The 22,014-nt window shown below is 39.9% G+C and overlaps 2 protein-coding genes across 3 annotated transcripts in view; one reads left to right on the top strand and one right to left on the bottom strand.

Moving 5' to 3' along the window:
- Positions 1-4: 4 nt before the first annotated feature.
- LOC104402347 (chromosome unknown open reading frame, human C2orf49) lies at positions 5-11,606 on the top strand (the record flags this gene model as incomplete). The annotated part of the gene is made up of 4 exons (XM_010010218.1): positions 5-55; positions 1,783-1,949; positions 7,391-7,763; positions 11,218-11,606. Coding segments are annotated over 4 exons (648 nt in total), but the record flags the coding sequence as incomplete, so codon positions are not given.
- Positions 11,607-14,384: 2,778 nt separating this feature from the next.
- The window catches only part of FHL2 (four and a half LIM domains 2), a 41,905-nt gene continuing 34,275 nt past the window's right edge, over positions 14,385-22,014 (bottom strand). For both annotated transcript variants that reach the window (XM_010010208.1, XM_010010200.1), the window contains exons 3-6: positions 21,837-22,011; positions 18,497-18,666; positions 16,693-16,879; positions 14,385-15,253 (exon numbers count right to left, since the gene is read on the bottom strand). In XM_010010208.1, the coding sequence (XP_010008510.1) occupies positions 15,102-15,253; positions 16,693-16,879; positions 18,497-18,666; positions 21,837-22,011 (684 nt within the window). In that variant the 3' untranslated portion in view covers positions 14,385-15,101. The remainder of the gene's footprint in view (positions 15,254-16,692; positions 16,880-18,496; positions 18,667-21,836; positions 22,012-22,014) is intronic.

Here is a 22,014-nt window from a genome sequence, read left to right on the forward strand (position 1 = left end):
GCTGCTGCACCCGGAGTTGCTCTCGGAGGAGTTCCTGCTGCTCACCCTGGAGCAGGTGCGCTTGGGCGCCGGCGGGGAGGGAGCCGGGCCCGTAGCAGCGGGTCATGAGGGGGCTGAGAGGGGAGGCCTCCCGGGCCTGCGGCCTTATGTGTTGGGCTGACCCCGCTTCCTCCGCTTCACCCCTGCGCTGCGTATTTCTCCTCTTTCTTTCACAGATGAATGTGCAAGAAGCGTTCAGGGAAAAACCAAGCAAAATCCAATCTGGTACTCTGTAGTCTAGCTACTTGGTTAGGGGAGGCCCATGGTATGAGAGGTGACTCCGTGTTTGCAAAGGGGCTGTGTTTGAACATTGCAGCTGCTAGAGTACAACTTCCTCAAATCTCTCGGTGTGAGAAAGTGTTTGCATACAGTAAAATTATCTGTGGAAAGGTGATCCTTGTTACAGTTTCCATGTTCATACCCAGTGAATTAAGAAAATGAATCCTTCAAAATCAGTCAAGCTATTGCTTAAGTATGCATAACTGAAAAAAAAAAGAGTTTGAAAGTGAGTTATGAACGGTTTTGAACCATAAGAAGCTTCAGTTGATGTGATTTGGAATACTTGTTAATTTCTAGCCTGAAAATTTTAGGTGTATGAAACAGTAGTAATGAAAGTTATAATTTTTTGTATGAACTCACTGAATTTTTGTGTGCTCCTGTCCATGTAATTTATGTAGACAAAAATGTACAGGGTTTAGGTTGACATCAGAAGTCACGAAATGCTGTCAAAACCAGTAGTGGCAGAGACTTCACCTTCACCATTCAGTGACCTCTAGTTTGTAGAAAGTAGCATTTTTCCTCTTAATAAATTTGAAAGCAGGCAGCAAGAAATCTTGTTTTCACAACCCTATACATGGTTAGAAAGAAAATTGGTGCTCTGTTGTGACTAATAGTTGCTAGAAATCCCCCTTCTTTGGGAACTAGGAAGGAAGCATCTCTCTACACTTGTAAGTTTGAAACATGTCATGTTTTACTTGTCTGGTTTTTAGAAGAGTGAAGAGTGGTTTTGTAGTTGGATTTAGGGAAGGTGGATTCTGGTATTGTAGTTGGATTCAGGGAATTATGCTAAGGAGTGCATGAAAACGTCAGTCATCAACAGGATGTCCATCATAACTTGTTTGTTTGTTTGTTTTTCTTTTTCTACTATATTTATAGGGAAATACTGCAGGGTTTTGGATAGGGAGTGGCTGCAGAGGTCACCTCTGTGGGCAGAGGTGGTGTACTGCCCAGTACTACTTGTAGCCGTCTCTGATATTGATGGAAACAGCCCCTCCCACACAAAAATTTCAAGCCAAGGAGCTCATGACACCTATGCTCAAGTGCACTTAAAAAAGAGCTGCAGCCACAGAGGCAGGAGACACAAAAGGATGTGCAGAAGAGGCACACGAGGATATATGTGAAGAGATGTGCTTGCAGGTGGTGGAAAAATAAACCACTATGCACTGACCCAGATACCTTTCATTTCCCGTTGCCTCACTGAAGGGACGAACCAAGTGTAACCCACACAGAAAACAAGGGAAGTTGTCAGTAGGAAGGGAGGCAGCAGACCAGGCTGTTCTTGGCACGGGGCTGTTCGTGGCCTCTCCACAGTGGTCACCTCTGCAGCCCTGTCACTTCTGAAACCCTGGCATTTGTGCCTGATACACTAAAGTGGCTTTTCAAAACAGAAGTGATGCCATTAAGATGTTTGTACTTTGAACTTGTCATAATAACAACTTTTTTCTTTTTTTCTGTTCCCCACAGAAAAATATACTAGTTGAAAATGATGTAAAGATGAACAAAGATGGACTCACTGATCTCTATATTCAACATGCCATTCCCCTGCCTCAGCGTGACTTGCCAAAAAGTAGATGGGGGAAAATGATGGAGAAGAAAAGACAGCAAAATGAGTTTAAAAGTGAGACTAAAAGGTAATTTAGCTATTATTGGGCTACACTTGCAGAATTTAGTATGATGTAGTTAGTCTAATCTTTGTTTGCCTGGTTGATGGAACTTGTACAGCTTTTGTATGTCGTTACAGTTTTTAGAGATTGCTGTCTCGGGTTTTCTGGGTCGGAAGTGTTAGATTCTGCTATTGCACTAACAGGAAAAAGGGGAAGATAATCTTTTTTTGTCACTTAAATATTACTAATGATAGCTAGCTTCTAGTGCTTTTCATATAATGGTTTGGGTTGGAACGGACTGTTACAGCTTGTCTAGTCCAACCCTTCTGCTATGAGCAGGGACACCTTCAACTAGATCAGGTTGCTCAGAGCCCTGTCCAGCTGACCTTGAACACTTCCAGGTATGGGGCATCTGTCACCTCTCTGGGCAAACTGTTCCAGTGTTTCACCACCCTCATTGTAAAACATTTCTTCCTTATATCTAGTCTGAATCTACCTTTTCATTTAAAACTGTTACCCTTTGTCCTATTGCAACAGGTCCCACTAAAAAGTCTGTCCCTGTATTTCTTATAAGGCCCCTTGTCCTGGGTTCAGCTACAGCAGTCATTTTTTCTCCTTCTTAGTAGCTGGTGCAGTGATGTGTTTCTTGACCTTCAGCCTGGGAACAATGCTGATAACACCGATGTTTTTAGTTGTTGCTAAGTAATGTTTACTCTGACCAAGGACTTTCTCAGTCTCATGCTCTGCCAGAGAGGAGGGGAAGCCAGCAGGAAGCAGAGGCAGGACACCTGACCCAAACTGGCCAAAGGGGTATTCCATACCACAGCACATCATGCCCAGTATAGAAACTGGGGGGAGTTACCTGGAAGGCCCAGATCGCTGCTCGGGTCGGGCTGGGTATCGGTCGGCGGGTGGTGAGCGGTTGTGTCCTCTCCCCTTGTTATTCCTCTTACCATTATTATTGGTAGCAGTAGTGGTTTGTATTATACCTTAGTTACTGGAGAGCTGTTATCTCAACCCGTGGGAGTTACATTCCTTCGATTCTCCTTCCCATCCCTCGGGGAGCGGGGGGAGGAAGGAAAAGGGGGGAGGAAGAGGGGGGGGAGTGAGCGAGCGGCTGCGTGGTTCCAAGTTGCCAGCTGGGCTTAAACCACGACACCCCTTTAAGTACTGAAAAAGCTGCTGTAAGGTCTCCTCTGAGCCTTTTCTTCTCCAGGCTGAGCAAGCCCAGCTTTCAGCCTGTCTTCGTAGTGGAGGCGCTCCAAACCCTGATCATCTTTATGGCCCTCCTCTGGACTCGCTCCGTGTTCCTCTTGTGTTGGGGCCCCCAGAGCTGGATGCAGTACTCCAGGTGGAATCTCACGAGAGCGGAGCAGAGGGGCAGAATCTCCTCTCTCAACCTGCTGGTCACGCTCCTTTTGATGCAGCCCAGCATACAGTTGGTGTCTGGGCTGGGAGCGCACATTGCTGGGTCATGTTGAGCTTTTCATCAACCATCACCCCCAAGTCCTTCTCCTATTCGACATTGCTGCTCTTGAATCCCTTCATCCCCCAGCTTGTGTTGATACAGGGTTATTGGTACATTTCAAGGTACTTTATAATGAAGAAAAAAAAAATATTTTCTTGTTTCAATATATAATTGTTGAATAATAATCATATTTTTACAGTGTTTAAGAAAAGTGCCCAAAGCACGTTTAATTATGCTTGTTCCTTGGACAGCGGTGATCTGCTCTAGAGTCAGGGCTGTATGCTGCAGCAGTTTTGTGTCCAGTTCAAAACTAACATCTGCTTTCTGAAAGAGCATCCTGCCTTATTTTTGAAATCTTTGTATTTGATCAGAAAGCAAAATCTTCCTTAAAAGTTTATTTTACCAAAACTTCTCCCAGTCTTCCTCAGTTCAGGACTTTGATAGATATGCATGGGTGGAGTTCTGATTTAGCTTCAGTAGTACATGTGAAGGAAAGGTGGATAGAAATTCTCATTGTAGTTTTGCAGTATGACAGCTTGTTGATTTCATGGGTGTGTTTTAGCTTTGCTGAGGTTTCTAACTGTGAAGAGCTAAGCAAATTCTGTCAATAGATTGGTTCTTTTTCTGGTTTTGACTTTTTAGTGTTAGAAGTGGCTGGCACACTGAATTGTCTTGTTATGCCAGTTTGGTTTTTTTTACCATGAGCATAAAAGTTTATGGTACCTCAGTTTGTTTACATCTTGCAACTTGAGAATAAAAGCATGAGGTTAGTGTTTGAATAATAGCAAGACCTGTTGGTATGCTGAAATAGATGCAAAAGAATTTTTTATCAAAGAAGGAAGATAGCAGGCTGGATGTTTTTGAGAGAATGAAGCAGTGTTAATGTTCAGATGGGAGAATGGCTTTGTCCAGAGTTTTTATGTAGAATATGTTTAGGGGCTCTTATTTTAGTGCACTAAAATTCCGTAATGGTTACCTATGTAGTATTATCTGGGAAAATAGTAAGTAAAAGGAGATACGTTTAATCTACCAGTCTGCTTTTCTTTACTACTTGCTCTTAGCACTTAACATCTAGCATACTAAGCTTAGTCTTTTGCTCTGTTGTTAGATAGAGATTTTCCAGCAGTCGTTGTTCTTGCTTGTATCGTATCTTTTCTACTTCACATGCTGGCAAAATACTGTCTAGAAGAGTTTAGTTTTTCTGCTAGAATTACCTCAGAGAAATAGGAGAGATAGCCTTTCAGCTAGTAAGTAAAAGTTGTACTGAGAAAAGTTCAGTTTTAGTATATTGATGGAAAGAATTAAGGAAGTTTAATTATCTTTTTGGATATTAAAATATTACAGTTTTCCTCACAGTTTTGTGCACCATTGAAGCAGAACTGCTGTTGTGCAGAGGAGGAAGTAGAACTTGGCATTCTTGTTTTTAAAAACAAAATTCCTAGGTATTCTGAGGCTTTAAGTTATGTGCAATTCAGAGATGGGAACTAAGCGTGCTGTTAAGTCAATTTAGAAGTCAGGTGAAGGATTGATTGCATGAACAATGGGATCTTTCTGATGAGTTCCTCTGTGGAAACTGCAGCCTTACAACGTGCACTGGAATTAATGTGAGGCTTGGTGACTTGATCAGCACAGTTCAGTGTGTGTTTACATGCTTCTAGTAGTCAGAGATAAGAAGTAAAAACATAGACATTTCAAAGTCAGTCTGTGTATATTGTTTAGTTTTACTGCTGGTGATTGATGGCACATCTTAAAAGACTTGCTGTGTATCAGCTGAGCTGCAGTTATACCTCAGTAATACAATCAAATATCTGAGATCACAGATAGTGGTTTATACATCTTATTACTGAATATTTGAGCTTGCACTCAATCATACCAAATAAACTCAAATGCAGTCTGTCCAACTTCAAACATTTCACAAAGTATTTGTGATCAGGGACAGTTAATTTGGGAGATCTATAGTATCATTTTGCCTGCAGATGAAAGAGGATGGTATGAATCTCAAAGTGTGTAGATGTTTTCTGAAGTGTCACTGAGTTTGAAGACTCTCACCTGCAAACTCTCAGTCTGCAGAAGCTCTGTGGCTGTGCGTGCTCAGAGCTGTGGTCTTGGTAGAGCTCATCATTTCTCCTTAGTCACTTCAGAGGCCACTTCAGCACCCTCCGAGAACTGCTAATGCACTGATAATACTGAGTTCAGTGTAAAACAGGGTACTTCTGACCAGTTTCAAACATTCACAGAAGTTTTTGTAACCCACAAATACTTAGGATAATCAAGGGATGGGAGCTAAATCCTACACTTCTTTCTGGTTTTAGAGTGCTACCTTAAGTACCAGGCTAAGCTAGACAAGAATAGAAGTGTTTTCATTAAGTTGCCCTCGTAATCGGGAATTGTTCAGAGGCCATCGCGACTGGATGAGAAACCATGTGAAGCAGTGGAAACCCAGGTTGCTCATGTAGAGAAGCTTTTGCTTCCTCTGGTGTATCTTTAAATCTTTGCCATGTGCTACAAAGTACACAGCATGCCTTCTGTTCAGGCCAGCTGAAAGTGTGGCTACAACATTTCTCTAGGATGTAGGAGATGCATGTTGAAATCTAGGTTTCACAGGGAGTGTCCTGCCTGAGGTAATAGGATCCCAGGCTGTTCTTTTCAGCTGTTGGCTAACATCAGTGTCCTCCCTCAGATGAGTGCTGGCTATCATGAGTACTACTCTGGAGCTTTTAAGCTGCCTGTACTTTATATAGAGAAAGGGAATGTCATAACCAGGGTTCTGTGAGCCATGTGTCTAAAAATGAGATGTGACAGTTCTTGATGGTACAGCATCCAAATTTATTTTGGAACTTTCCCAAAGTATTTCTCTGGGAATATTTTCTGTGTTGTAGCATGTGGTCATTTATACAAGTGCTAGAATTCTAAAATTCAGTTCAGAATAGATAATGATCCTCTCAGAATTGCAGTTAGTTCCTGGCTTGCTGGTCTTCACCAAGTTGAATTAAAAACCAAACAAAAAATGTACCATCACCAACAAACAGAAACATAACCACAGAAAGCCTCCATAGGAAAAGCAGACTTATGTTAAGGAAGGTAACTGAAAAAAGGTACAAAATCTCTTCTTTCACATGAAAAGCTACTTCCAAATGGCTGCTGGGGAAATGTGTCCTTGTCAGGAGTGTTGAATAAATTCTTGTACAAACCCAAAGTGAGCAAAAAGTATCATGCTTCACTTTTGAAGTGTGTGTCAGCTTTATAGGCTTTTCAAGTGAAAATACACACCTTAATTCAATGCATGTGTTAAATACTGCTGTTGTCTCAGTAGTATTTAATTAAAACAACTTGCCTGGCTGAGCACTCCTGGTCCTGACAAGGGCACGTTTCCCCAGCAGCCTTTTGGAACGGCATCTACTGTAGATCCAAGTCAAAAAGTTGTGTCTGATCTCTCAACAAATTCCAGATGAATTGAAGGTCTGTCTTTGTCTCTATCAGTTCCCAGAAACGGATGAATAGAAAAAGAGGAGGATTATGTGACATGTATTGTTGTGAACAGATAGTAATGTAGAAGCAAATTTGAATAAGAGCTGAACTTTCTCTTGCTCTGTGAGCCGTTCTTGTAGGTAAGGTGGCATACACTTTCTCAAATATTCACCTTTTGAAATACTTAACAGCTATTATCTCTTTAGTTATTCTGAAATAGCTACAGTGGGATGAGCATAGTCTTTGGTCATACAGCTGTAATTATCTGCTTAGAAAGTTCCTCACAGAACCCTCTTTGCTAAGGAGCACTGTTCCTCACACTACCCCCTGCTTCCCTCCCTTCCCCCTTTATATTTCAGAAGCAATTTCTGTTGCCTACGTTTGGAGTAGCTAAGAGTTTAAGGTTGGTATTTTGGGATATGTTTTTACTTTAGGCAAGATTAAATTTGTATTTCACTACCTGTGTCTTGGATATACTATTTTTGGATCATGTTGCTTGCGTTTCTGAGAATTTTACAATTTGTATTTTCAGTGTTACAACGGTGGAAGGTTTAAGGAAACGGCCGTTAATTGTATTTGATGGCAGTTCAACAAGTACAAGCATAAAGGTGAAGAAGACAGAAAATGGAGCTGTTGATCGCCTAAAACCTCCTCCAGCTGGAAGCACCACCAACACTGTTAGGAGATTATCTGCTCCTCCAAATGCCTCAACGTACATTTCAGCCTCCAGTTTATCAGAGGACGCTAAGCTGGGAATGAGAAATAATGAGGCTAAGCAGAACAATATTTCAAAGACTAACAGCAGTATGTTGGCTAGTCTGAAGGTGTACCCCTTGTCTCCAGTAGCAGGAACTACTGTTGTGAAGTTAAAGAGAGCTGTTCCAAAAGAAGAATCTGATTTGCCGGTATGTACATTCAGTATCTTGTTTTGCAGCTTTTTTTTTTCAATGGCAACTTGCAGGAGCCAAATGTAGACCCTTATAAGAGTTTTCAGGCTTATTTTATTTTGGAGTAATAGCAGAGTTTTATTTAGAAACAGGCAAAAGAGTAGCTGGTTTGGTAAAGATTAGAAGGAAAGAAATTAAATATTTTGTACTTGTACATAGGAAACTTCTGTGTGAGAGGAGCAGTTTTGTAGAAAACATATATGTATGTAACTTTAAAATGAGTTAGTAGGTAATACTTAAGGTGGTGCTGGTAACAGTCAAATAAAACACAAACAAAATAATCCTACTGGCAGGTCCGAGAGAACAGGTATTACAGAAAAACATGAAGAGCCTTAGAGGGAGGACAAGTGGTCTGTTTTCTGTAGTAGGGAAGAAAAAAACGGAATGATAACATTTGTAACAGTCACACTTGAATGGTTGAGTAGGACAAGCTTTCATTTGTCAAAGTGAAGGAAGAGATGTTAAAGGATCTGAAGTGGGATGCTGAGAGCTGTAGAATATATCCTTAGAGGAAGAATGCCATCTGTTTTAAATCTCACATAGGAATTGGCAAGCTAGAGGAAGGAACTGGATGTGAAAATCTGGAGAGCTGCATAGTCTGTGGGTCTGACTAAGAAGCCGTAACGACAAACCATACTAGCCAAAGCGAGAGGTTGAGTACTCTTTTTGAGCCATGGTGGTTTTAAGCAGGTACCTGGGCTTCTGTAAGACAATAGAAAGACATGCTGAGATCTTGAATAGACCAGTGCTGTTCTCAAGTAGAAAGTTGATGACTGAGCTGTTAACCATAAAGGTAAATAGTTACCTTTCTTTCTGCAAGTTAGATTCAGCTGCAAACAAAGTTTCTGTAGAGAACTACACTACAGCTGGGTGCAGAAGGAGGCTGATGAGTTGAAGTGATGAGAGAAGAGCTAAGGCCAGATATATGAATTCAGCAGGGCATATCTTTGAAAGTGTAGGTAATGGTACCGAATGTAGCTGTCAGCTGGGGAGAAAGATAGAACAGTGGTTATTTTTGACAAAGGTGTGATTAGTCTTTAAGAGCTTGTGAGAGAGCAAGGAACAATGGGCCATCTCCTTTTTAAAACATGCTGTGAAGTAGGGATAAGTCTTGCATTTGACTTATATTCCTTCATGATGCAAATGAAGGCATTTTCACGTTTCCACTGGAGTATGGGAATATCTGGAGTAAGTCTGGGCTTCAGAGGAAGAGATGTTTCTATCTGTTCTCAGTTGAACTGCAGGGGGAGCTTTAGATATGCAGTGTGGAATTCATTGATAAAAATTTTCTTAGGACTCCAGATTTCTGTTTTCTCAGTGTTGTCTCACGAAATGCTTTCTATTAATCTCTTAAAATAAAAAAAAAATCATCTTGTGAAAGAATGCAGGTAATATCCTTGCTGTGTGGATTGGTTGGTTCCTTCAGACTTCTGTTAAACATGAGTACATGGCTGTTCTGAAAAACTTTTACAAGGATCATGGCTGAGGCCCTGAATCAGATTTATGCTGGAGAGGTGTGTTTCCTACTTACCAGTGTTACTAAGTTATTTTAATATTTGTAACTCTTCCAAGTACTGGTCAGATCTGAGCCCACAGAGCTTCTGAAACTTGTTTGATATACACCTCCCAGTTTCTTTATATTTCATTTAAATGTTTAGTAGACACAGTGATGAGCACTCTTAAGTGACTCTCTATATCTGACACTCAAAAGCTATGACCTCTGACACTTGACTTTCTGCCTTAGCCACAGTTTTTGTTGTTCAGGTTAATACTGGTAAGTTCCTTGGCTAATGTTGGTTAGATATGTTCGAAGTTAGGCAGGTGTGTTGTATGGATATTACTTTACTGTCTGAAAAGAACGTAATATTGAATAATAAGTCGTGCAGCCAGGAAGTGTCAGTGTACTTGGCTGTAGAGTATAAAGCCTGATACATTTTTTAATATGACAGTAATGACAATTGCCTTTTCAAGCAAGTGACTGTTCTTTGACTGTCAAGATAAACTGAAGTTCTTGTGCTGACTAGCACAGAACTGGCTTTCTGTTCCTTAGGTCTAATTCCTTTAAACCTTTCAGTGGTTGCAATCTACGGCACTGTTGTAAATAAACAAACACTGAAACTCTTAAGGAGAAGAGAGATCTCTCTTTTGTGCTCCCCAAACCACAGTGTTGCAGAATCATAGAATGGTTTGAGTTGGAAAGGACCTTAAGATAATCTAGTTCCAACCCCCCTGCCATGTCTAGACCATGTCGCCCAAGGCTCTGTCCTACCTGTCCTTGAACACTGCCAGGGATGGGGCATTCACTATTTTTTTTGGGCAACAGTGCCTCACCACCCACACAATAAAGAGCTTCTTCCTTATAGCTAACCTGAACTTCCCCTGTTTAAGTTTGAACCCATTCCCCCTTGTCCTACCACTACAGTCTCTAATGAAGAGTCCCTCCCCAGCATCCTTGTAGGCCCCCTTCAGATACTGGAAGGCTGCTATGAGGTCTCCACGCAGCCTTCTCTTCTCTAGGCTGAACAGCCCCAACTTTCTCAACCTGTCTTCATAAGGGAGTTGCCCCAGCCCTCTTATCATCCTCGTGGCCCTCCTCTGGACTTGCTCCAACAGCTCCATGTCCTTCTTAAGTTGAGGACACCAGAACTGCACACAGTGCTCCAAGTGAGGTCTCACGAGAGCAGAGAGAGTGAGCAGAGTAGAATATTCTTGATAACTCATATACCTGTCTTTACTCTGCTTGTGTGAACTGTTAAAACTATAATTTCTCAGGGTTTTTTTCTTATTTTATATGGTGAAAGGTAATTATTTCACCACTTCAATCTCCCATTGTTTACTTTGGGCTTGCTTGGTTTATTTTTTTTCTGGTTTCTTGGGGTGGGGCTTGAAAGATGAGTTCATCTGAGGCTTTGGCAATTATTTTGCTTTTTATACTGATTATTACAAAGAAAAGCAACTTTCCCTTCTCTTTTTTCTAACGTGTTTACTGCTTGACAAAAGTAAATTGGGTTTCCTAGTTGTATGTTTGTTTTTTTTCTTAGACAGTCCCATTTCAACAAGTTTTTTAAAAAGGCAATCTGATGTAAATATAGAAGTATGTTTAGAAACTCCAATATGTACCTATCTCTAAGATGCATAATTGAAAGATATTTTTGGATAACAAATTGTGGGATTAAGAAAAACCAAATGATGTATGTGATTTGCAGATAGTTGAATTGATTTGCTTTATTTTTATCTTCTTTAGAGAAGTTCTGTAATACTTCGCATTGTCCACAAGATGGCAGTAGAAAGCTGTTGTAGTAACGTAGCGCTGAATACAGTAGTAGTACAAGATTTGAATACGGCAGGTTAATTTCTAACTTCTACTTGCACAGTATATCTAAGAATACTTATCTATTTTCTTATATTCCAGAATGACCTAAAGCCTACGGAAGCAAAGAAGAAAATCCAGCATGTTACATGGCCGTGAAGTAGCTAAAGGTGCTTGAAACATAAATGTTACTTCAATATTTTCAAACAGATAAGTCATATTTAAACAGTTTAAGTACAATTCTTTTTAAACCTTACAGGGATTCAGATTGCTGTGAAGTTTTAACGACTTTAAAAGTTCCCTGTTGTAACGCTGGAGTCATTATCACCAGTCACCTTAAAAAGTCTACTTACGTATACCAAGTAGCTCAGTATTTCTTTAAAAGGTGGTCATATTACAATGTTCTACCACCAGCCCCACCCCCCTTTTTTAGTTTTGAAGATTATTATAGTTCATCTCCAGCATGTCATTCCAATTCACACCTAGAAATACATTATTTTTGTTTCAGTAAGATTCAGTTTTGTTCCACTTGTGGTCAAATAGTTAAAATAGCTATTGAGATTCAGAATGATCCCAAGAACCTTCTTGGCATTAAAAAAATAATTCATTTAGATGAGAAAACTGACCATGCTGCTGATAAGATAGTCTGAGACAAAATGTTTTCCTTTATATTGCACAGGAGTGTAGAATTTACAGTACAAGTTAGATTGGTAATAAGAGATGAACTATTTTAACAGCATTACTTCAAATTGAAGTTTCTCTTATTGACATATGAAATAAATACACGGATGGAAGTATGTTATTAGGCTGTTTGATATGGATCTTTGAGAGGAAGTAGTGAATGGATTAGTGCCATGTTTTCTTAAATACACAGGCATATTTTATACATGTGTAAGTGTAAAAATGTGCTGATGTAGCAGATTTGCTGTTCTTCTGATTACAGTCATGCTTATAAAATATGGGAAAAACATGTGGAATGCAGGCCAGTGCTTTCTCAACTTACTAACAGTTGGAGAGGGACAGGGATAGGAAGACAAAGTAATACCTTGAAAGCATTAGTGTATGTAGTTGCATTCTTTAAAAAAAAAAAAAAAAAAAAAAAGGATAACCTGTTTTCCCTTCTTTTGATCATTTAAAATGGGTGTTGGTTTTCTGTGAAACTTGGTGTTTCATCTGCATTGCTGGTAGTGCCTTATAAGGCAGAAGTCCAGTTAAGTTGATAGAAACATTTTTATTGAAACTCAGTGGCTAAGAGTGAGGCCAATTTCAATCCATTTTAGATATGGATGGTAAATAATAACAACAACACTCCTGGACTTAGTGAAACAAAAAAAGAATCGACTTCTGAATCCACTTAGTTAACCCACTAAGAGAAGCTCTCAGTAGCGATCTGAAAGATGTTTACATTTGTAACATTGGTTAATGTTGAAACCGAAGCCTGTAGCTTGATTCATTACTGACAGAAGTTCTCCATTCACTGTTATGACATAAAAGGCACTTCTCGAATGCTGTAAAATGGTAAGAATGTGTGTTTTGAAATAGTGTGCTGTTTTCCTTTTACTAAACACTTGTCCAGTTTTTGTACTTGAGTACAGCAAACTTTAACGTAATGCACATTTTGTATGTAAAGAGTTGTCTTTTAAGTAGCCTTATCCTATTTAAATAAATTCAATTAAAAGCAAACAAAGTAGTGCTGACTTGTTTTTGTGATGTAATTAAGCATGTTCATTTTACACACTTACCTTTCAGTGGGCTTGAAGTGATTAGAACTGAAGAAAGAGCTTACGGGGTAAAAAGCTTTGTAGCTAGTCTGGAGTTTAGCAGCAGTTAGTATTGTGTGAAGTGCTGGTCCTTGCACTAGTGTAGTAGTCTGATAGGAGTTCTGTTTTGTGGGTGGCTTCTTGGCAGTGGTTTAGAGTTTAGGCTATATTTTGTCGTAGTTTTAGTTGCTGGGAGCACATGTGTGTTGGTATGTGTTAAGGAGTAATATGCAGAACTGTACTGGAATAATAGCATGATGTCTTGTTTTCAGGCCTGTTTGCTTTTCAGCCTTGTCACGTTTCACCTGACTTTTCCTCAAAGCTGGGACCATTTTGCCATCTGTTGTAGTGCTTGGGGGACAAGGTACAAGCCATGCTGCTCTTGCTCCCTTCTGCTACCCCCTTAGTAATCCTTCTTTTCTCAGGAAAGTATTAGAGCTGCAGTGTGCTGGGGAACTGCCAGCCCCCAGAGGAGAAATTGAGCTGCTTGCCCTCCTGTGGGAGGTGTGAATGTAAGAAGGATTTTCATGACCATTCTTTACTACAACCTTCATCATAGAATGAAGTCATCAAAGGATAGAACTTAGTAATTCAGTGAGATCTGATTTGCACAGTGTGCACTTCAAAAGTGTCAGCCAGCAAAGTTCTTCAAATGGTTTACTAACCAAATCCTATCTGATGCATCTATTTACCTTGTTGAATTAATGAGGGAGGAATGACCTGTGAGCACGTTATGCTTGGTACAAAAAGAGGCAAATTCAAGAGTGGTGGCAGGAGCTAGGAACAAACTTTTCCTACCCAGTTATACACAAAGTATATGTCCAATTCTTCTTTGCACATCTGAAGATTCCAGTTGGAAGAGCAACATATTACTTTCCTCCTTTTGCTGGATGTAAATGGATTCCATCTGGAAGGTGTACCAGAATCATATGTTGAGTAACATGGCCAGATTTCTTGAGGTTTGTTTTGGGAAAAGACTTAATCTTCCTTTGGATTGTTTCCTCTTGATTTTTATTGACAGTCATGCTGTGACTGAACATTGCCTTTGCAGCAAACATGTAGCAGAAATGATGCTAGAGCAAAGGGTATTTGTGTATTGCAATACATAACAAAATGAAAGCATGCCCTAGTATAGAAGTTAAACTTCTGACTTTTACAAAGATAAATGTCTTTTGAGCTGTCTTGACCTCCCTGCTTGCTGAGAAGAACAATATTTTGTTTTTTAGTTTAGAGCCTATAAGCACATTTTTATCAGCTGCAGTCTATTCAGTGTCTTCACACAGTTGTTTAGTTTTGCTGATAATTTTCCCACTAATTTCAGTTAGTAGAAGACTATGTTGTATCAGCAGGGTCCATCTGAGGATTGCCTAAACCCCACAGATTCCTAATGACTGGGTGCAAAAAGGGTTGTGTTTGTGTGGCTCTTGCATTGTGATCCTTCAGACTTTGAAAGCGTTTTATTTGTAAATATCTAATATGTAAATGCAATTAAACCACAATCACTATTTTGTTTTTAATGATTTTATTTTGAAAAATACAATGTGCAGTGTAATGTCGACTAACTGTAATACTGACACTGTCAATCAGAACTTGTACTTCACACAATGATCAGCTAGTCATGCAATAAAATATGTACCTGTTACGAAGCACTCCCACTTCAACTGTTTTATCATTGTATCTCTTCGTGGCATGGCACAAATCCTTGTACATTGAACACCCTCTACCTTCGCAGTCTTTCTACACACTTGACATCACACACTAGTCACGTAGCTCAGAACACTGAGGCAAGACCACAGCCTTATTGAAATGGAATGGGGTTTGCCATTGATTTCAATGGGCTGAGGGTTTCACCCTGAATATCCATCTATGAATGTATTGTATGTGGCCATTGCAATCCTTGAACTGCATCATTTGCTTGTAACCGGAATATTGAGTGGAAAAAACAAAAGCAAAACCAAAAAGAGTATGTTATGTCGCTAACCCCCAAATGATGTTACATCTTGGGTTTTGCATTAGTTTTGGTTAGCTGTAGCAATCTTGAACACCACCCTGCTACTAGAGATTTTGTTTTCCCTCCAGATTTGGAGAGTTTGAAGAAAAAGGTTAAGTAACATTAATCGTACAGTGAAAGTCAGAGTGGCAAAGCTAGTTCTGAACATCTGTGTATTGCAGACTATGTATCGCAAGCACAGCTTTCCTCCCCCCTCCTAACCACTTGTTTGAGCTTTAAATATCCTTCCCACACTCAGGGCAAAGGATGTCATCCCTTTCTGTGAGGAAGCCGCGACCCACTAATGAGAGGGAGCACTTCTTACAGTTAAAGCAGTCGTTATGCCACTGCCGCTCTTCAAAGGAGATGTACTTGGTCCCTCCGAGTCCTGTTTGAAAACCAAAAGCATTTTGTTACAAGAAAAGAATAGCACATCAGCCATCAAGTGATGCTGTTTCAGACAACTCTCATGGATCAACAGGAAGACATACAGCAATGAAAAAATGCCATTGTGACAAATCTATTTGTTGCTGTGCCTGTTTTGCCACCCTTATTCTCTACCAAGTATAACCTTCAATGTACGGCACTATGATTTACAGCAGAAAAGGAAAGCAACTGCCCCTGAACAGAAGTCTGATAGTTTTTACTGAATGTTTTATGGTGTCTTCTTGTTTTGTTTTGTAAAAATGCATTTAGATCATTAAAAAAAGTCTTCACGGGTTATGTCAAGACTTGAGCCATAGCTTTGAAAGAAGAGTGCTTCAAGAAAAGAAGCAGGTTAGGTTCTTCAGCAAAAGCACTGAAGAATTGAGGCTATGGAGGTTATCATAAGGGGTATTGAAGTTGTACAGGAAATGAAAAGGGACAAATGTCTCTTAGTAGTAATTATCTCTTGCTTAACCTCAGAAATAGCAAGTGATTTGAATATGATGCGTTAGAAAGACTAGCTGCAAGTCAGTGAAAAGACTTAGTTGGGCATATCACTTACCTGATGAGAGGGGGTTTGGTTTTGTTTTGCCTTCAGTAGCAGCTTTTTGAAAGAAACAGCATGTGATAGAAAGGACTGCAATACTGAAGAGAGAAATGCCTCTTTCACACAAACAGAAAACAGTACCTGTGGTGTTACACACTGACTTTCCTAGGAGCTATGTGATCAAGAATATGTTAGTGAGGGACAGGAACAAGGGCAGAGCAATAATGAGAGAAAATGGTCTACATATAACTCAGTTTTGCAGTCTTGGCCTGTATGGATCCTACTGTTAAATGGTGATTACTTCTTACATGAGGTTATATTTTTATGCCAGGTGTTTTGCAGTAAAGCTCTAAGCAGTTGCTCCTTTAAGTACTTTTATACTGGAAAGCAGTATCTAACAGTCTTGTGATTTCTCAGAGGCTGTCCTGAAAAGTCAGGGTAGAAATCCGCTGTGCTGCACACAGCATGAGGTATAAGCCAGTTGGACACTTTCTGCTGGCAAAGGGACTGTTGTTGCTGAGGTCAGTGTTCCCTTCCATGAACACAAGTGGAATGACGTACAGAACGTGAATATCCCACTACATCCACAGCTCGGTTGCTGTGGGTCCACCATGTTCCATGAAAATTGGGTGATAAGTGGGAAACTTCAATTTAAGGACCTCTTCTATTTCTTTTTGTTAGGCACTTGAAAAGCATTGTAAGTATTTAATTTCACACATTGTGTTGTACTTGAATTGTACAGTTTCCCAAGTTACTCTTAATGAACTACTGAACTGTTTTTAACATTCGAAGCAGTTCATTAGAAGGAAAAAACCCCAAACAAAATGTAAAGGCACTGGCCATGAGAGACCTACCACTGATTGGGTTTGTGCATCCAGCACACTTTTTGGCGTAGAGGTTGCAGAAGCAGCTCAGGCAATATGCAAACTCATCCCTGGAGGTAAAGCGTTGTCCAGACAACTGCTTCTTGCACCCGGTACAAACGAAGCACTCTTTGTGCCACGGCTGCTCCCGGTAAGTGACGCCTCCCGTAGTGATAGCCTGTTTCATGGAAAGTAAAACAGGAACTGTTTTCGTGAAGGTGGCAGGTTTGTATCTTGGATTTGGTAGAGAGGAAAGATGGTGAGGTGTTTGTGGGTGGGAGGTGGGAAAGAAGGCTTAAAAGCAGCAAAATTGTCATTTTTGACATTGAGAAAATCATGCAAGTGTTTAATGATATTTTCCTAATTTATACAAAGAAGCCCATACTCAAAGTACTTTTTTCTCCTTATATTGGATAATCTCAATTATTCTCTTTATTTTTAAAGCTAGTCATTTATATTTTACTTTTCATATGCATGTGCTAGGATTCATCTCAACTCTGTTCTTCCACCTGTCACATTCTTCATGGTGAAACACCTTACGTGTTTCAACTTCCCTGTTACTTTCCTTGACAAAGACTTCTATTTCAAATTTTAGCTGAAGTCTTTGCTTCTCTGAACTTTGGGTTTTTTCCTCTCAGAACAAGTTATTTGTGAACCAACTCCCCTGATGTTAGACAAATGGAACATTTTGATCCTTAGAGTATTCCTAAGCAAGCTGTAGAATTGAACAGTTTAAGTTTTCTTCCTTTCTTGCCTAAAGGGAGATTCCCTGGGAATTGGGCTTATGTGTGATCATGCTACCTAGTATCTGTATTCATCTGTGTCTTTGCCTTTTCCACACGTATTTCTGAGCCTGTTCTCAAATATCATTAAAATTTGACACTAGACAGGTTTTAAGATACGAAACTCCAGAAAATTGATGGATGGATAGAAGGTAATTAGGTCTACTTTAGGTGAAAGGCTGAAAGAAGAATTGCCTTTACTTGTCTGATTTTGCCTGTGCAGCAGCAAAGATGCAGTTTGGCCACCTGGTATGTGACCAGACTCCAGCTTTGCTTGACTGGAAGGGCAAATGAGCAGGTAGCAAACATGGAAGAAAGTCTGTGTAGGTTGGGCACAAGTGGTGGCTGGAAGCACGCAGAGGGTAAAGGGAGACAAAGGAAATGCTGGCAGTGGGAAAAGGAATTCACTGTGGGTATAGCCATAATTTTGATTGTCTTTGCCTATGTGCATATCCATATGAAACTGGGATTTGTTAGTTCCATAAGTGATGATTCTTTTTAGGAAAGTATTTTAAAATTCCTATCAGTGCCTCTATAGAATTTAGGAAACTCACAAATAAAAGGTCCTTAGCCTAGGTAGTCATACTCCTAAGCATATTGAGCTTACTAGTATTTATTTCAGGAGCAGCATTTGCTGTGTGTAAAGCTTATCTCTGTGTCTTGAACTTCATTAGAATATTAACAAATTATCGGTGTTAGCTCATCTTCCAGTTGAAATGTTTAGGTGTAGGATGGGTTATACTGCAATGAGGTTATTCTACTGCAGATTTATTGTTTTTTGAATGCGTTCTCTGTATGCTTTCAATACAAAGGGGTCTTTAACCCCGAGTAAGAGAATTCTCATTGTAGTAAATGCTGTGCCTGATGCAGGATGGGATCTGAAATTACCTCTTAAAATCAATTGATTCTGAGTCTTCTAACACATATAGAAATGATGCATTCTACCTACATGGAGGTAAAATGGGATGGACTTCAGTCCCTTGGGTTTTAGGTAAGTAAAATAAGAGCCCTACCTTCTTGCACTGGACGCACTGCATGGCAAACTGCTTTTCATAGCAGGGTACACAAAAGTTTTGATTGTCCTTAGGGATGAAACTCTTTGTCCCAATGGGCTGTTGGCAGCGGTAGCAGATAAAGCAGGTCTCGTGCCAGCTGTTGCCCTTGTATTCCATCTTCCGAGTACCTGTAATGAGACCAGAGCATCAACTGAACTATTTCTGCTTGAGACAGAAGCAATTTGTACCTCCTGTTTGCCTGGCACCTGGCTGTCAGTTAAGAAGCAGTGCAGCTGTGACCTACAGGCTATTTGATGTTCCTACCAGCTTTGTGTGGTATTGGGTACCATTTTGGTTTTTAGAGAATGAGTGGTTCTCCTATGAAGAAGAGAAACATTTACTGCTAATAATGAAGTCTTAGGATGCGTTTCTGTGGTATTATAGTTAATAGTGAATTCTAATGCACAGGAAAGTTCTGGGGAATTGGCAAGACAGCAATAAAAGCTGCTGTTAGTGACGAGTGAAAGTAAGGCCGTTCCTCATTAGAGTCTGACTTTGTTCATTCCAAGTCTCTCTTTGCTTTTTCAGACAGCTGCGAGATACCTGGTAAATTCCTTGCAAGCTTCTTGCCTTCCTTTCCCAATAAAGTATAGTCACTATCTGAGACAAAGGATTATTTCATATCTGCTGTGGGGCCTTGTTCCTGCCCTCCTTGAGGTCCACTATAAATTTGCAATGGCTTCCAGCTCTGCAACACCTATCATAAATGCTTTTCCTGTCTCTTGAAACTTTCAGGTGAAACACTGGCACTGGTTGCCCAGAGAAGCTGTGGATAACCCATCCCTGGCAGTGTTCAAGGCCAGGTTGGATGAGGCTTGGAGCAACCTGGTCTAGTGGAAGGTGTTCCTGCCTATGGCAGGGGGGTTAGAACTAGGTAATCTTTAAGGTCCCTTCCAACCCAAACCATTCTGGGATTCTGTGAAGAGCAGAAAAGTGGTATGGTAGCTAGTGGCTGAATGTACTTGTCTAGAATGAAGTTTTAGGGTACAGATACTGTGCTTTGCAGGTTCAGCCCACTGTATGACAGGTGGACTCATCCCTTCCAGGGAATTGGAGATGCCCTATAATATGGACAGATTTCTTTGCACAGTATGTAATTTCTTATGTACCATTTGAGCCAGAATATTTGATACAGGCCAGAAGGGAAAGCAAACAAATGATGCTGCTACGGTTCTGCATTACTATTGAAGCCTGGAGCAGCAAACATGATGTTGAGTGCTTGGAAGACTGACAAACTGATCGTGTTGGCTAATGATGAAGAACCACACTAACTCCTTTGGTGCCAGCTCTCCCCACCCCCATTACTGCAGGGTGAAGTTTTCCCATTTTCCCCTTCTAAAGCATTAATTCCTCTTTGTTTACTAGTTGCATATTTTTCTTCTTTTAATTTACTTTTGTTCTATTAAATTCTGCCCAGAGGCATAGTTTAGGGTTTTTAATTTATTTTACTTTTTAAAAAAAACTGTCTTGCAGCAGGGGAACTGTTAATTATCTTTCTGCATGATGCTTACATGCATGAATATTTCTGTGTCATTTTATTAATGGACACCTTTTAAGAATTATGCCCTCTCAGTGCTGCTAACTTTCTATATCATACAAAGGTGAACTAAATGAGTCCATGGAGGAATAATGTTCTGGAAAAAGGAGATGTAGGTTTGGTTTTGTTTTTTTTAATAGTCTAGAATTTTATTTTCACGTTTTAGCTGTTCTCTCTTTGGGATTGTGTTGTCACTGAAACTCAAGGCAGGGGGAGCCCTGTTTGTTAGCTGCTGAAGTCAGTGGGAGTTTAGTTTGAAGAAGGACGGAAAGATCAGGCTTGTAATTACTTTAGTATTTAATAGGCATGTCATGATAATGCTTTATTAAATCTAAATTGTACATTTAGTGGAGCAAAGCAAAGGGTAAGTGTACCATTAACCATCTCCATAAAGGGTATCCAACCGCTTGCTGGTTCTTTCAAAATGAATTATGGTTCAGTTGGTGGACACAGTGCTCTGGTATAGCTCCTGTACTAACATGGTGTGCTGTGTAAGCAGAAAATACAGGCTGGGTGTACAGCCCTTTGAATGTGGTGACATCATGGCTATCTTGAGTAAGCAGCTAAAGACTAATTGGTGGTTGCAAAGCTTCATAAAAATGGATTTCTTCTGTTTCAGATTACAAAAGGAGAAGGGATTCTCTGGGTATATCAGTCCAGCCTCCATTACTACGTATCAATCTATAGCTTGCATAATAGGCAAGAGATCCATTTGGTAGATAAGCTCACTGATCATGGGGGTGAATTTGATGAACAATCTTAAAAATATACACAAATACTTAGTTCCAGCTTTAAAAATAGCACTAGCTGTTCCCAAACATATCAGCTGTTAGTGCTGTACCAGTAAAACCAGGTGCCCATGGAATAGTAGGAGGAGATGCCTGAACTCAATCATAAATGGATTGGGCCATCTGCTTTTAAATATCATTGTTTCATTTATAGGTCCTATTTCATCATCAAACCCTTAGATGCACAATGTTGTGGTTTTTGGCTTTTATCTGAGATGACCAATGTCAGAACCAGCCAAGGAAAAATTTTACTGGGAAAAGGTAACTAGTAATTGTTATGGAGCATGTATGTGGATTCTTCAAATTGCCTTTTAATATTTTATTTCTGGACCAATATTCCTTCCACTTTAAGCCCTCAAATCATCACAGAATGCTATAGTATTGACATGAGCAGATGAGGTTTTAGCAATCTATTACTATAATCTCATGTTTCATGTTGAAAAAGAAAATAGCTCTTTCCTGTTTCTTCATATCTTTGTCCTCAAGAAAGACTTTAGAGGCACTTTGACCAGTTTTTCATTTTTTAATAGGAGAAGCTAAACTTAGAGTAATTACATAGAAAGCTAAATTGTTAATTAAGCAAGCTGTTAAATTTGCAAACTGCTTCTGGTCTTCAAGCAGTGGAAGCCAATCAAGACAGAGCACAGAGATAGGATTGGACAGAGAGATCAGTTTTAATTGTCCAGCCATCAAAAGCCTTGTAATGAATACTGCTATAGAAAATTATTAATCCTATTAATAAAAATGCTAGAGTAATCTGCTTCATGTGAATAACAATTCTGTGATATTCCATTACGAAAATTATGTGTTCCGGTCAAGAAAATTACTTGGAATGCACCATCAACTGTGTTTTACAAAGTTCACCATGACTTAGCAGATACAGTCAAGGAAAAACATTTGTCATAAATGTTGCTGAGTTTGGGCTTGATGTTTAGTCTAATCTTTTCTTAGTCCAAAAAGTGAGCATCCTAACCTGGCATGATAGTCTTCTTGCACTCATTACATTTCGAAGAGTATTCGTTGGAGTAGCAATCAGTACAAAGTAGATGTTCCTCTTTTGCAGCAAAAGGCTTGTCCACCAGTGAATTCTTGCACTGGAAGCAGTGGAAGCAGGTTTCGTGCCAGTGGCGGTCCTTGTAAGACAGATCCTG

This window comes from Nestor notabilis, unplaced genomic scaffold (assembly GCF_000696875.1).
Source record: "Nestor notabilis isolate BGI_N333 unplaced genomic scaffold, ASM69687v1 scaffold2880, whole genome shotgun sequence".
NCBI lineage: Eukaryota > Metazoa > Chordata > Aves > Psittaciformes > Psittacidae > Nestor > Nestor notabilis.